Raw genomic sequence first — 13,674 nt, 5'->3', positions numbered from 1 at the left:
CCCCAGGCCTGTATGCCAGGCCTGAGCTAAGCCTGGAGGGGACAAGTTGGAGTAGAGGGGCGAGGCAGCTCTCCCACACACTCACCGGACCTGGGCTAGGACTGGGTCTGGGGGCTCCCGGAACGCAGCAGGAATTCCTACTCAGCGGGCACGGTGGGCGAGGTGCTGCGGAGTGGTGGGGGGCATCCCAAGGGGGTGGAAGAGGGTCTCACCTACGCTGCCCCTGGGCTGGGATCAATAATAGGTCCTGCTGGTGCAGGGTAGCTGGAAGCTCTCCCACACACTCTCGGGACCTGGGCTGGGACTGGGTCTGGGGGCTCCCGCAATGCGGCAGAAATTCCTACTCTGCGGGCGGGGTGGGCGAGGTGCTGCAGAGTTGTGGGGGGCATCCCAAGGGAGTGGAAGAGGGTCTCACCCACGCTGCACCTGGGCTGGGACCAGTAGTAGGTCCCGCCAGCGCAGGGTAGCTGGAAGCTCTCCCACACACTCACCGGACCTGGGTTGGGACTGGGTCTGGGGCTACATGTTTATATCTAATCTGAGCAAAACTACATTGAAGAAAACAATGTACAATATAACAATCACTGTTGAATACCTAACATCTTCCTTTTTAAATTGTGTATCATTTCTAATGTCTTATCTATTATGTTTCTATTCTCTTTAAAATAAAATAGTGAAGTAAAAGTAGCAGTTAGGCATAAGGAAGAAAGAAGGGGTGCTTATCTAGGAAAGGAGACAATGTAAAGGATATGACAGGGCCAGCCAGGTAGCTCTGCGGACTAATACGCCTGCTTAGGCAGAGTGCAGGGACCAGGGTTTGATCCCCAGCATGCTGTGCTGGGTGTGGTGGCATGCTCCTATAATCCCAGCCCTTGGGAGGCTGAAAACAGGAGAATCGCTATTAGTCCAGTGTGCATAGTGAGACCCTGTAGACCCTGTACTAAATTAAAAAAAAAAAAGACATATCTTCAAATATGTGTAAACAACCAACATTGGATGTATTCATCACTGCTCCAAAATCACAGGCACATCATATGGCAAGACACACTTAGATTTAAAATAATAAAGAACTTTCCAGCAATATGAGCTTCTTCATGTGAAATCATTGGAATTCCATCTTTGGAAGTCTTCTAGCAAAGACATGGTACCTGTCAAGAATATTACAAAGTGGATTCTCCCTGGGGCAAGGTCGACTCAGGATTCCAGCATCACTCAGGGTTCTGTGGCATAGAAAGGGCATAAGCCAACAGGGATGCAAACTAAATGTTCACTCTAGAAACCCTTCCACACACTGTGATGCGTTAAATTTCTGTTGTAGTAGATTGATTCATCCATAGAGAGCAGAACAGTCAACAGGCCTCCTTCAGAGAAAGCAACAAATACCTCTCCCGCCACCCCTTCCCTGCCTCCACACACACAATTGATTTTCTTATGCTGGATTTTAACATAAGACCACCCTTCTTGGGAGCAAAAGAAAAAAGGAGAAATATTTGACCTAGCAAATATCTAAAACCTTTGAAAGAAAGATGCCTAGCCAGATCTTGTACCATTGGGGAAAAGATTAATTTTGTAATTCTTATTATTTTGAATTGCAATTCTAAGTCCCTGGTTTTTCTCACAAAATTCAAGTGTATTTTCCCAGAGGAAGATTTACAGTGGCTCCTGTGCATGGATGTGGGGTAGGCTATGGGCTTTATTAATTTTAAACACTTGAAAGGTAAAGGAGCAGACTGGCAAACGGGTCCTTTTTTCCCTGCTCACTGACTGGCAGACCCAGCAAATGAATAATGTTGCACCGTACCTTGATGCTCCAGCTGTTGTATTTTGTGTGAAAATGCCTTGTCCTTGATACTCTGGAAGCAGTGGGAGCCAACTGATCTAATTTATGGCTGTGATGATTTTCTGTCTGGTCCCATCTGAGCTGTGCCCTCCTCTGGGCATCTTAGAGCCTTTCCATTCCACGCAGCTGTTTGCTAAATTCAGAAATTTCTACTTCTCGCTTTTCAAAATTGGTCACTTTTGCAGACAGCACGCCAGCTGGAGCCTGAGGTGTGACCAGAGAGGAGCTGCCAGGGAGCGGGTCTTGGATTGTGGAAACCCAAGAGGCTTTCTTACACCTGCTTAGTAGCTGCCCGCTGTCCTCTTACACCCACCTCTGTTTTAGGTTCTGTGTAAGACAGACCAGCAGACTCCTCGGCATGGCAAGAAATTGAATAAGGGCAGAGGCAGCTGGGGACCAGGGCAGGGCAGACGAGTTACACTTGTGCATGTTACTAGAAGAAATGTGTCGTGCTGTGGTCAAGGAGAATACCACCTTAGCAACATTCCCATTTGTAATTAGGCAGGATAAATTTTATTCTAGTCCTTTTGTAATAAAATAATCATTTGGAAACTCTTAGGTTCATGGCACAAGGTATTGAGTATAAAGCTTGTGGAAGTGGTTTTCTTCCTCGCATCAAAGAATTTTGCCTGTTTTGGTAACTTATATAGGATTGGAGAATCCCTACATTTTAGCACCTGATGCCATAACCATTTCCTCTACTGCTACTTTTTCTCCTCCTCCTCCTCCTTTTCCTCTTCCTCCTCTTCCTCCTCCTCCTCTTCCTCCTCCTCCTGCTGCTCCTCCCCTTCCCCCTTCCCATTTTCCTCTTCTTCCTCTTCCTCCTCCTCCTGTCCTCCTCCTGTTCCTCCTCCTCCTAAAGGAATTGCTTTTTAATTTTTTTATTTTAAAAAATAAAAAAAAATTAAAAACTACAGAATTTCAAAACAAGATGATGGGAAATCAAAGTGGTTGTTATATTGCATATTGTTTTCTTCAAAGTAGTTGTTCAGATGACCAGATACAAGCATGCAAAATTAGTACAAAAAATGAAGCATTAACTGTTCCTTTCAGTAAATCCATAGGAAGTAGTCATACGGTTATCCTAGCTGTCTTTAGCAGAAGCAGTGAGGCTCCTGAGCGGGAGCTGCTGGACGTGGGCTCCTCTGGCTGCCATCCCTTCGCATCACGACAGCAGCTCTGAACCCCAGTGAGGGGAGGAAGGAGGCATCCGAGGCAAGGGTCTGGCCGATTCCAAGGGAGTGCATCCTCCCAGCACGCGGCTCAGAGCCGGCATCAGGCGGGCTCCCTCTGTGACCTTGGGCACTGGACCACTCTGAGCATCGCTGAGGTCCTTTCCATTTGCAGAGTTTTTCAGGTCATAATTCTTCATTTAGAATAGGCAAGTCCTAGTTTACCATAATCCTTGTTTATATTTGTCTAGGGGTATGGCTTAATATATCAAATTTGAAAAGAAAATCTTTGCAATATAGCTATATTTCCTAAAATTTGAAATTAAAAAGGTGTGGGATGGGAGAGTAGAGGGTTCTACACTGAGAGCTAGACTGTAATGCCAGTAACTGCACAACAAATGAAAATGATACTCTTTTAAAATTCCAACCAAATGAGGTAATTTTGTATTGCTTTTTTCTATTTAAGAGAAAATAACACAAGCCTGAAAAGCAGTAAATATGTAAAGAGAATATTTGTCAACTGCTGTTGGAAGATCTGACCTAGGTCACACATAAATCTCTCCGACAAGAGCTGCAGGGCAAGCCATAATTTCAGAGAGCAAAAGAGAAAATGAAAGCTACACGGGTGTCTTCTCTAAGTTCTGTAGGTGGATCTATTTTAGTTTTCTGATTATGCCTCCGAATGTAATGTAAAGGGGCTGCTAGCAAGGACTATCTTACCATTGTGTAAAAGGGCCCCTAAGACGGGGAAGCATAAGACAAAGGCTCCACATTGTTTTTTATTGCCAACACCATTGAACAAATGGTTGAGAACCCACAAGCAAACTTTTTTGCAATGACGATTTCCCTTCTGGAATCATGTTTAAGGCACGTTAGGTATAGAAGCTTCTAAAGGGCCTACTGTACAGTCTTTGCAAAGAAATAGACATTAGTACAGTAACAGAAAGGCCAAGCTGGTGTTCATGGCTGCCTTTCTTGAAACCCTTCTTCCCTACTGGAACACAGCATAACTCTCCTGTTAGTGTGGCTTTAAATCTTGTCTCTAACAGCTGATAAAAAGGAAGAAAAAAAAAAAAAACCTGTCTCTAGAAAAGGGAAAAGGTTCATCTCATTAATGTATCAAGCACTACTTGTTCTAGAAACTAATTAGCTAGGTGTACATCTGGAGCAATTATTATTCTGTTCATTACCCCAAAGTACTAGTTAGACATAGAAACCACTCCGTGCAAGCCAAAGGTACAAGCAAGCGTGTGAACGTGGACAAGGTTGTGATGAGCAACAGCATTTCCTGTGTCGGGAGGTGCAGGCCGTACGCAGCCCTGAGCACGCTACTGTGTTGCTCCAGCCTCTGTCTCACAGCCAGCATTTGGAAGGCAGGCCCAGAATAAAGACCGGCATTCAGGGCGCTAACATTTTATCCTGAGTCCCCTTAGTGCTCCTGTTAATGTGCTATAAAACTGGGGCTCCCCTTTTTCATGAACTGTGTGCAGCAGCAGCAGAAGCAAGGACTGGAGGTTGACTTTGTCTGGATCTGTTTTATGGTTGCTGGCTGCACCCGTACAGTAACGCGATCTTGAAAAAGGTAAACAACAAAGAGTTTAGCTGTGAAAAATATGCCTAATATAAATACAGTCGAGAGCATGGCAGTTCAGAATTCAAAAAATATGACTGTGGCATTAAATTTTCTGGTGGAATTAACAGAGGAACAGAACACAGCCTTTAAGGCAATATATCTGAGGCAAGGAAAGGAGCTCATACATCTAACTCTGTGGTCTGCGTGGCACCCATATGAAGAAGAGCACAGTCGCTTTATTTAATTGAGAAAATGAATCAATTACAATGATGTTGCATCATCAGATTCTTGTGAAATAGAAGATATAAGTCACAGCATTGTGTAACAGTGTTAAAAAGTAATTGAGTATCTTAAGCATTTTGAATCAATTTCGGGTGCTGGCACTGCTACCTCAATACAAAATTTATGAAGATGGTCACATGTAATATGTTGCTATCTAATAAAGCCTGGTAACAACATCTCTCTTTAAAACCCACACAAAACAGTATAGTTTTAAGGTCATAAAAAGCACTGTGATATTGCTGTATCTTTCTTATAGTGAAGAGCAAATGTTAAAATAGTACCATTTCAAGTTATCCTGAAGTTATTCCGCTCTTAACCCTCAGAAGAGAGTGTAGACCTGCTGTGAGATCCTCGGTTTCCATCTCAGTTCAGTCGATTCACACACCTGATAGTACTGGGGAACAGTGCCTCGGAATCCATTCCTAAAGTTATTTCCAAACATCTCTTACAACTTCTGCCACACATTTTCCTCAGAGAATGTTATAAATCTCCCTGGCTCTTGGAAATTTGGGAAAATACACTCTTTGATGTCAAAGACGGACTTCTAGTTCTCCTGTTAAAGAAGATACATCTTAAGATAGGGGCGGGGGAGTGTTCACATTTGCTTAAAAACAAAGGAATGAATGAGTGAAAACAAACACCATAAGTGTCTCATTTCATAGGAGAAGTTACCTGGGCTTCTCAAGGCCTTTATAAAACTATTTTGGCTTGTTGCTAAATCTCTTCACCACTCTGAGATGGTAGTGAACAGCCGTCTCCCCACATGGTACAAATCGTCCCCTGTGGTGCCTTATCCAGAAGACCCGTTGACTGCAGGAGCCAGGACATTGAGGACAGCATACAGCAGGGTCAGTGTTGACCTGGAGCCAGGCAACCAGGGACAGAGGTTCTGGGAGTGGTGGCTAGGGAGGAGACTATGAGCGGGCAGAGGGGACAGTTGGGATGCTCCATGGGAAGGCATTTTGAAAATGTCCAAGCACTAGGTGAAAGGGTTTGCCTCTTGCCACACAGATGTAAAAGAAATGCTCAAGCATCTTGTGTCAAATCCTATTGTTCTAAGCGTGGTGCTGATCGTGTGAGGTGTGCTCAGATGCTGGAGGGAAAGGCGCACTGGAGGAGCCCCCGAGCCACCATGCCCAGCCCTGCCCTCCCCATCCTCTGAGATGCCCAGTGTTGCTACCATGAAATACAAAGATCATCCCCAAATACCTCTGGGTGGTTGTGCAGGTCAGACCATAGTGTATATATGGGAAAAAACTTGTAAATGAGCCATTAAAAATATAAAAGGGACTAGTACAAGTTTCCTTATGTTTTATCAGCTGATTGAAGCTCATGTGTCCCAGAAAATAACTGGCCCATGAATAGTGATACTCAGTTCCTGAAGATTTCCTACATAGAACATTAAGTAATGGAGATTCCATCTTCACTGAATGTGTAATAACTGTAGGCATTTGGGGGAAGGATTAGAGTATTCAATATTTTAATTACTATATTGATGATTTATTAATCTTGTCACATTTTGGTAATTTTCTAAGAGAAATGGGCTCTCAGTGGTGGAGGTGAAGAGCCTGCCCTCAGCGAGTCGATTAGGAACAGACACTCTGGTCTCTGCTTCCACCCACTGAAAAAAAGTATCAAACTTGCATGAATTTCATTTTCCCAGAGAGCCTCGCTATCCTGGAAATGAGTTGAAGGTACTTGGAAAAAGGTGGAGTTTTTTGCCCCACTCCCAAGTTAGAGGCAAATACTTCAACCACATAATTAAAGTTTTCCTCACAAAATAGAGGGTTGTGAGCACACACTGGCAGGAATCCAAAATTCTAATTTCTGACTATGATTTAATTTCAATTTTAAATAAATCGGTTTTTAATTTAAAAAGAGTGAGCTTCATAACATTAGCAATGATTGCAACATTAAGCCCAGTGTTCACAATCTAGCAATATAAAACATTATTTATATCTGAATCGTAAACAGCCTTCTGAAATGGATTATGGTTTTTCTCCCTATTCTAATACAACCTGGAGGGTACTAAAAAGTGTTGTGTGAAATTAACATTCTGCTGACTTTCGCCTATAAATGAGAAGCGAGCTATTAACATTTGTGTATTTTCATTATGTAAATTGTGTTAACACATGCCCACAGATTGCCACCAGCAATGCAATAATTTTCTCTCAGTGATCATAATGTGTCCAAGTGAGTCATTTTGATTATGACATGCTAATTACATATTGCCTTTTTTCAGATTCAGAAAAACCAGGGATCTTTAATGGTAAGCTTTATGAGTTCAGAAAAAAATTCACTTTTCTTTTTCCTGATGGCTGCTTCCTTTGCATGCTTGAATGCCTTGTTTTAAACTTAGCAAATTGCATTTTGAAGAAAATGCAAACCTTTAACTGCCTGTATTAGATTAGGTACCATTAGAAATAATAGAACATCCTGAGCATCGTGTTTTTATAAGAGTTTGCTGTTGTTGATTAATCTTGCTGTATTTTATTGCATTAATGATTTTTCTTTCCACTCCACTGTAAAGACATTGCATGGAGGCTAATACTTTTTCCTCTCTTCTTCTCCGTTGCAGCCTCTCCAGCTTCTGCAGTGCATTGTTGATGAGGTGAGGCGGCGTCTTATGTGCTTTCACTCCTAAAGTCATTCCTAATGGTGTGGAAAGCTTATATTTTGTTTCCTAATGAAGCACAATGCCCAACATCCTCGGAGCGAGTTGTGTTGTATGCTTTGAGCTGTGTTACGTGAACTGGCCTTGTCCTGAATCCTGCTCGTCTGGCTCTAGCCAAGAATCCTTGCAAAGACAAACTGTCCCATAGGCTGGTCCCCAGGGGTGTTGCAGGCCCTAAAGACAAAACATGGTAATATTAATTGTTCCTCTCCGCAGCCAGATGGGAATGGAGCTGGGAATTAAAGCAGAATCATTTTTTTTTCCTAACAGATATTTACAGTCATTCAGTAGGCAAGGTCAGAGTTGAACCCCAAACATAAGCTGCATAAAATTTGCCTTCTTTGCTATATTTACTTAGAGTATAGCAGAGTGAAAAAAGGGTTCAAAAGCTCTACATCAACAGTTCAGTGTTGATTTCCTAATTAAGCATTTCCTTGAAACTATCTCGTTAACCTCTAGTGTGTTCTAGTACGCTAACAACTAGTATTCTCACAGTTTAAGTTACCTTACCTTGGTCACCCGTACTCATCAAGTCCATTGTCCTTTGCCTTTCTGGAGTTAATCTACCTTCATTTCTTTCTTAACTTTTTCTATTTCTCACTCTGAATTTAAATTCCTTTCTTCTGTACACTAGCTGCCTTTTAGTATACAAGGCTCTCAATTAAGATGCGTTCACAGTTTTTTAAAACTGTGTTTATGTGGATTTGGGCTTGCCTACTAGCAATGTTTATTTTTGGATTTTAATTTTATAATATTTAGAACACTTGTAAATAGAGAGGGAAGGCGATAAATGATTCAGATAGGAAAGTTTGAAAGAAAAAACAACAAACCGTAATTCATAGTTATTCCTCTCAATTAAACATCTGCATAACCAGTTATGAGATTTGGGAGAAAAAATAAAAATCCTCCTAGGAAAAAACAAACACACACACATATCGCACTAGCACTAAGAATGGGCCAGCATCCTTAATAGTTGCATCCGTCAGTCCATATATCCCCTGCAAGCCATAAACCACTTTGGTGCAGACATGAAGGCATCGTCCTGAAACAAATGGAGACTCCATTAGCTCAGATATCAGACGGGCCTCCTGGATCGAATAGCTCATCAATATCTTCTGTCATCTTAGATTCCAAAAGCATCCTATCCCCATCAGACTCCTCCTAATTAAACCAGTTTTCCTGGGGTCCCAGTCCAGTTTTGGTTGGGAAAGCACTCAGGGAAACTTGGCCTACCCAGTGAAATACATAGTGTGCTGTGTTTCTGGGCTCTGCTGTCGTTTGGGGAGCTCCAGCGGATCCCAACATTCAGGTGTAGATAGTCCTCACCCACAACATACATGTTGCTGGAGAGCTCATGGGAAGGTTCCCTGAATTAAAGTAGCAGTGTTGCTATCAGTTTGAAATGTTTTGGGTCAGCGAGATAGCTCAGTGGACTAAAGTGCCTGCTTAGGCAAGCACGGGACCGTGGTTCAATCCCCGGCACCACATGCCACACTGGCCCCATCCCCAGGGCTGGCTGAGCTGGCCACAAAAAATAAAAATAAATAAGTAAAATGTTTTTCTTAACTGGGGCGAAATCAGACTATCTAGCATTCAGTAAAGGGCAACAAAGTGTCACTTACATGCTATTCTTTTTCCTCCATAGCATTTCTTCTTTAGTTAAGAAAAAAAGTAACTTAGTACTTCCACTCACTCCCAAATAATATTAAAATACCTTCCTTTGAAGGTTGGGGAAATTGACATTGTCTTTACTAAAACCAAGTTGATCTTGGGATTGCGCTGATGTTCTGCAATAACAGTGTTAGGAAAGGATCCGCCCAGTGACTTGCTTTAGGCAAGGTCAGTCTTGGCCTTGAAGGGGTGGGGGCCCTACCTTTCCTGTGCTTGGCCTCTGTGGGAGCAGATTCCCCAGGGCTGGGAGAGCATGTTCCCAGCAGAGTGGTTGGAGGACTAACACAAAACTACCTACCGTTTTTGTTAAAAGTGTCAAATCCTGGCTCCAGGTTCCTGAATTTAGACATTCTGGGGATGGTACCAGCAATCAACATGCTTCCTAGGTAACTCTGAATATTAACATCTGAGAACTTCTGCAGTGCCTATTCAGGTCCCATGAGGCAGTTAGCTATCTTTCTTCATTTGCATCTGACTTGAAGGGCTTCTATTCATGAATGAATATAACCAGCCAGGAGCTTTACTGTTCTACTCATGGGGTAGGAACATCTGATGCTAACATATTGTTTCCTGATCAAGTCAGATCAAAAAGGAGCCTAATTCAAGCAAGATAGGGAGCTGTGGAATCATGTACAAAATAGTTCCAGCAAAACCCAGTGTAGAGGCTGGGGAGATAGCTCAGTAGAATAAGCACTTGCCTGGCAAGCGCAAGGGCCTGAGTTCAATGCCCGTTGTGCCAAAAAAAAAAACAGTGTAACATTTTATTATTGCAAGGATTCAGCTTAACTTTCTGTCTTGACCTGGCAAAGAGTAAAATTGGAAAACCTGATGAATATAGGCAAGACTCAGTTCCCAAATGGTCAGAGGTAAATATTAGAGTTGGTCTGAGAGTCAGGGGTCCGGTGGTGGGGCAGAGCCAGAGCTGGCCACCAGGTGTCCAAACAGAAAACACCAAAACCAAACAAGAACCATGGCCATGACACTTGGACCACAGATCAGCACTGGAAGGTCTCTTAGTCACTGGGACAAAGTACCTGACACCTGCAGCTGACGTGGGCTTACAGTTTCAGTCTGAGGCCAGCTGTCTCAAAGGCAGAAGCAGGTGGCAGAGGGGCCTGGTGAAGGAATGGTACTCAGCCTGTGATGGCCTGGAGGTGGAGAGAAGGGAGGACCTGGAGACAAGAACACACCCTCCCAGGTCACACCCCCAGGGACCCACCTCCAACCAGGCCCCACCCAGTAACACATAGCTCACTCAGCCTTGGAATCTCCGTGGCTGGGTCCCCTGCTGAGCATAGGGCCCTCCGCTCAGCCACCTTCCACACAGGGAACTTTTGGGGGGCCTTTTAAATCTGAGCAATTACACAATGTAATAGAGTTCTGTTCCAGTCAGAAACCTAGCCAGCCCAAGTGAATTTTGGTGGTAAAGTTTATCTGACTTGGGGCCGGATAGCTCAGGATGTGAGTGATGTCTTCAAGATGATGTTAGTGCTTGAGAGTTGCTTCTCTCACCAGAACTTACCCTAAGGCCCTTGTATGGAGATGGAAATGTGTCCCAGTGGTGTTTTGCCCTGAAACTCAGAAAGTTCTCTGACTTCTTGAACTTCATAGAGCCATTTTCCCCAGGCTGGACGCCCCTCCCAGGCTGGCCACTCCACTTGGTGATTGTCCTGGTCCCTTTCTTAGGAGGAACCTGAGCTGTGGAGCCCTCCTCTTTCTTATCAGTGACTGCCTCCCTCCCGCCCCAAGACCCAACCAGAGTTGTGCTTCTGAGGGTGACCCCAGCAGCACTAAAAGAAAGTATTCAGTGAGATCAGATGCCCAAGGGGCGAGTGGAAGGTCAGGCCGGCTTGTCTAAAGAGAGATGCTGAGGCTCAGACCTTTCTGTAATGAAGGGAAATGACGGGTTCGTGTTCATTCTGTGCACAGTCATCAGTCTGGTAGTCCCCACTCTGTACTCACCTGAGCTGAGCAGGCTGTGGTCAGGACAGCTCCAAACCTCATGAGAACTAGGAAGAGGAATTACTGTTCCCATCCTGGGCCAGCCCTAACACACTCAGAAGCCCCCAGCCACCTGGCAGTGCAGCGGGAGGGGCACAGCAGTAATGCATGGGCCACCAGGTTCCAGGCTGTCAGTGGGCTGAATTGCTGAGGACCTGACTAATAGGAGTAGGGACCACGTCCCGAGTCTCCCCTGAGTGGCCCACAGCTATAGAAGGGAGGAGAACATGGCAATGAGTAAGTGTCCTTCCGTGTTCAGTGTGGGCTGAGTAACGTGGAACCTAGGACTGACACTTACTTTTTTCCTTTCCTGAGTTCAGAAAGGAAAGATGTAAATATCAGGAAGAAGCACTTGAAACTATCTTTTTTTTTGAATTGTTGATTTTTTTTTTTCAAAATTTGAAACTATCTTGTGAATCATTTTTGAGTTCACAGATGTGTTTCAGAATGTTTTGGTTGTCTAAAATATGACAACCAGAAAAACGGGTTATTACTCTGAGTAGGTATATGTTTTAGCCATAGCTAAAAAATGAATTCCCGTCTAGCATCTGTAGGTGCTTAACAGAACAAGCAACAGATCTCTTATTTACGTTCTATTTGTTCATTTTACCAATGAAAAGTGAGTTTATATAAGTGATGTCTTACGCCTGATCTGAAGTAGCTTCTCTGTGAGAATGTTGGTTTCTTAGGAGTACAAGATTTGTAAGGTACGAAAGCGCTCAGGGAATGGCACAGACTTTTCAGGAGTTCACAGCCTACATGTGGACTAGGTGTGCAGGTAAACAGTGGCCACAAGATGAGGGAGCTGGGGATACAGCAAGGTCCTGACTTTGATTCCCGGTACCCAAAAAAAAAAAAAAAAAAAAAAAAAAACCATGGCAGTGAAGAACTCTGAGATTTGTTGGCACCCCGTGCTGTGGCATGAAGAAGGAGTTGGTCTTGGGTATGTTGTAGTGCAGTGCTCTCCCTGCCCTGCAGAAGGGGTCGCCTCCTCTGCTTCCTGGAGGGCTTTGAAGTATGGTGAGCACAGAAGTAGAACTTTGACCGGGGACCAAGGCAAAGGCAGTGTAGGGACCCGGATAGACCGCTGACCAGTGAACCGAGAGTGCAGCTTGGGGTAGCTAACATAAATAATCAATAACAGAAAGAAACTTGGGAAATTCACAAATATGTGGAAACAGCACATTCCTAAATAAACAGTGGGACAAAAACAAAACAAGAAATTAAAAAATGCCTCAGGTTGAACAAAAGTAAAGGTACAGGTACCAAATTTAGGAGATTCAGCCAAAGCTGTGCTCACAGGAAAGTGGGTAGCTGTAAGTATCTGTGTGAAATAAGAAGGAAAATACTCAGGTGTGGTGGCACATGCCTGTAATCCTAGCGTCCTGAGGCAGGAGGATCACTGCAAGTTTGAGCCCTCCCAGGCTACACAGTGTAGTTCAAAATGAGATTCAGGAGCCCCCAACTGCCTGGCACTGCAGCAGGAGGGGCACATCAGAAATGCCTGGGCCACCAGGTTGCAGGCTGTCTGTGGGCTGAACTGCTGAGGACCTGGCTGACAGGAGCACTACATAGCAAGACCCTAAAGAAAAAGAAAGCAAGAGGGATAAAGAAAGGGGAGAGAATGGGGGTGTGGGGGGAGGGGAGGGGAGAGGAGAGGAAAGAAGAGAAATCTTTGTGAACCTATAATAATTAAAGATAATTTTTTAGAAAGGGCAGGCCGGATAGCTCAGCGGACTAAGCACTTGCTTAAGCAAGCGAAAGGGCCAGGGTTCCACATGCCTGGCACCACATGCCTCACTGGCCTCACCCTCGGGCACACTGAGCTGGCGATGGAGTCCAGGCCTGATGGTGCATGCCTGTAATCCCAACACTGGGGAGGCAGAAAACAGGGGGATCATTATGAGTTGGAGCTGCATAGTGAGACCCTGCACACACACATACACACATACAACAAAAAAAAAAAAAACCAAGGCTGGAAGGCTGGGGAGATAGCTCAGCAGCATAAGTGTATGCCTGGCAGCACAAGGTCCTGAGTTCAATCCCCTGTACCAAAAAGAAAAAAGCAGGGATGGAGATGTAGCTCTTATGTAGAACACTTACATGTGTTGTGCATAAAGCCCCGGATTCTAACCTCGCACCCCCACACATCCACACACACAAATTTTCCTCAAAGAAAGGCCTAGGACTTTATCACCTTATTGGTGAATCCTACCAAATCTTTAAAGAATTAATACCATTTCTTCTCAAACTCTCCTGAAATGCAGAAGAGAAAACATTTCCTAATTTCCTCTGTGAAACCAGTATTACCTGGATACTTTGAGTAAAAAATTTTGTGTAAATACTTCACAGGAAAGAAAAACTGTGGACCAGGGGCTGGAGAGATGGCTCAGTGGTCTAAAGCACCTACTTAGAACAAGCTTAGCAAAGCACAGGGACCACGGTTCAATCCCCCAGCACC

At 44.1% G+C, this 13,674-nt stretch overlaps 1 protein-coding gene across 3 annotated transcripts in view; it reads left to right on the top strand.

The window, feature by feature from the left end:
* Window positions 1–13,674, top strand: part of Map2k5 (mitogen-activated protein kinase kinase 5) — a 278,062-nt gene that overhangs the window by 210,090 nt on the left and 54,298 nt on the right. For all 3 annotated transcript variants that reach the window (XM_023712674.1, XM_004628792.2, XM_004628790.2), the window contains 2 exons: window positions 7,110–7,136; window positions 7,446–7,478. In XM_023712674.1, the coding sequence (XP_023568442.1) occupies window positions 7,110–7,136; window positions 7,446–7,478 (60 nt within the window). The remainder of the gene's footprint in view (window positions 1–7,109; window positions 7,137–7,445; window positions 7,479–13,674) is intronic.

Source organism: Octodon degus, unplaced genomic scaffold, assembly GCF_000260255.1.
Source record: "Octodon degus isolate 3935 unplaced genomic scaffold, OctDeg1.0 scaffold00026, whole genome shotgun sequence".
In the NCBI taxonomy this organism is placed as follows: domain Eukaryota; kingdom Metazoa; phylum Chordata; class Mammalia; order Rodentia; family Octodontidae; genus Octodon; species Octodon degus.
The sequence above is the reverse complement of the archived record's forward strand: the minus strand, read 5'-3'. Positions and strand labels throughout refer to the sequence as shown.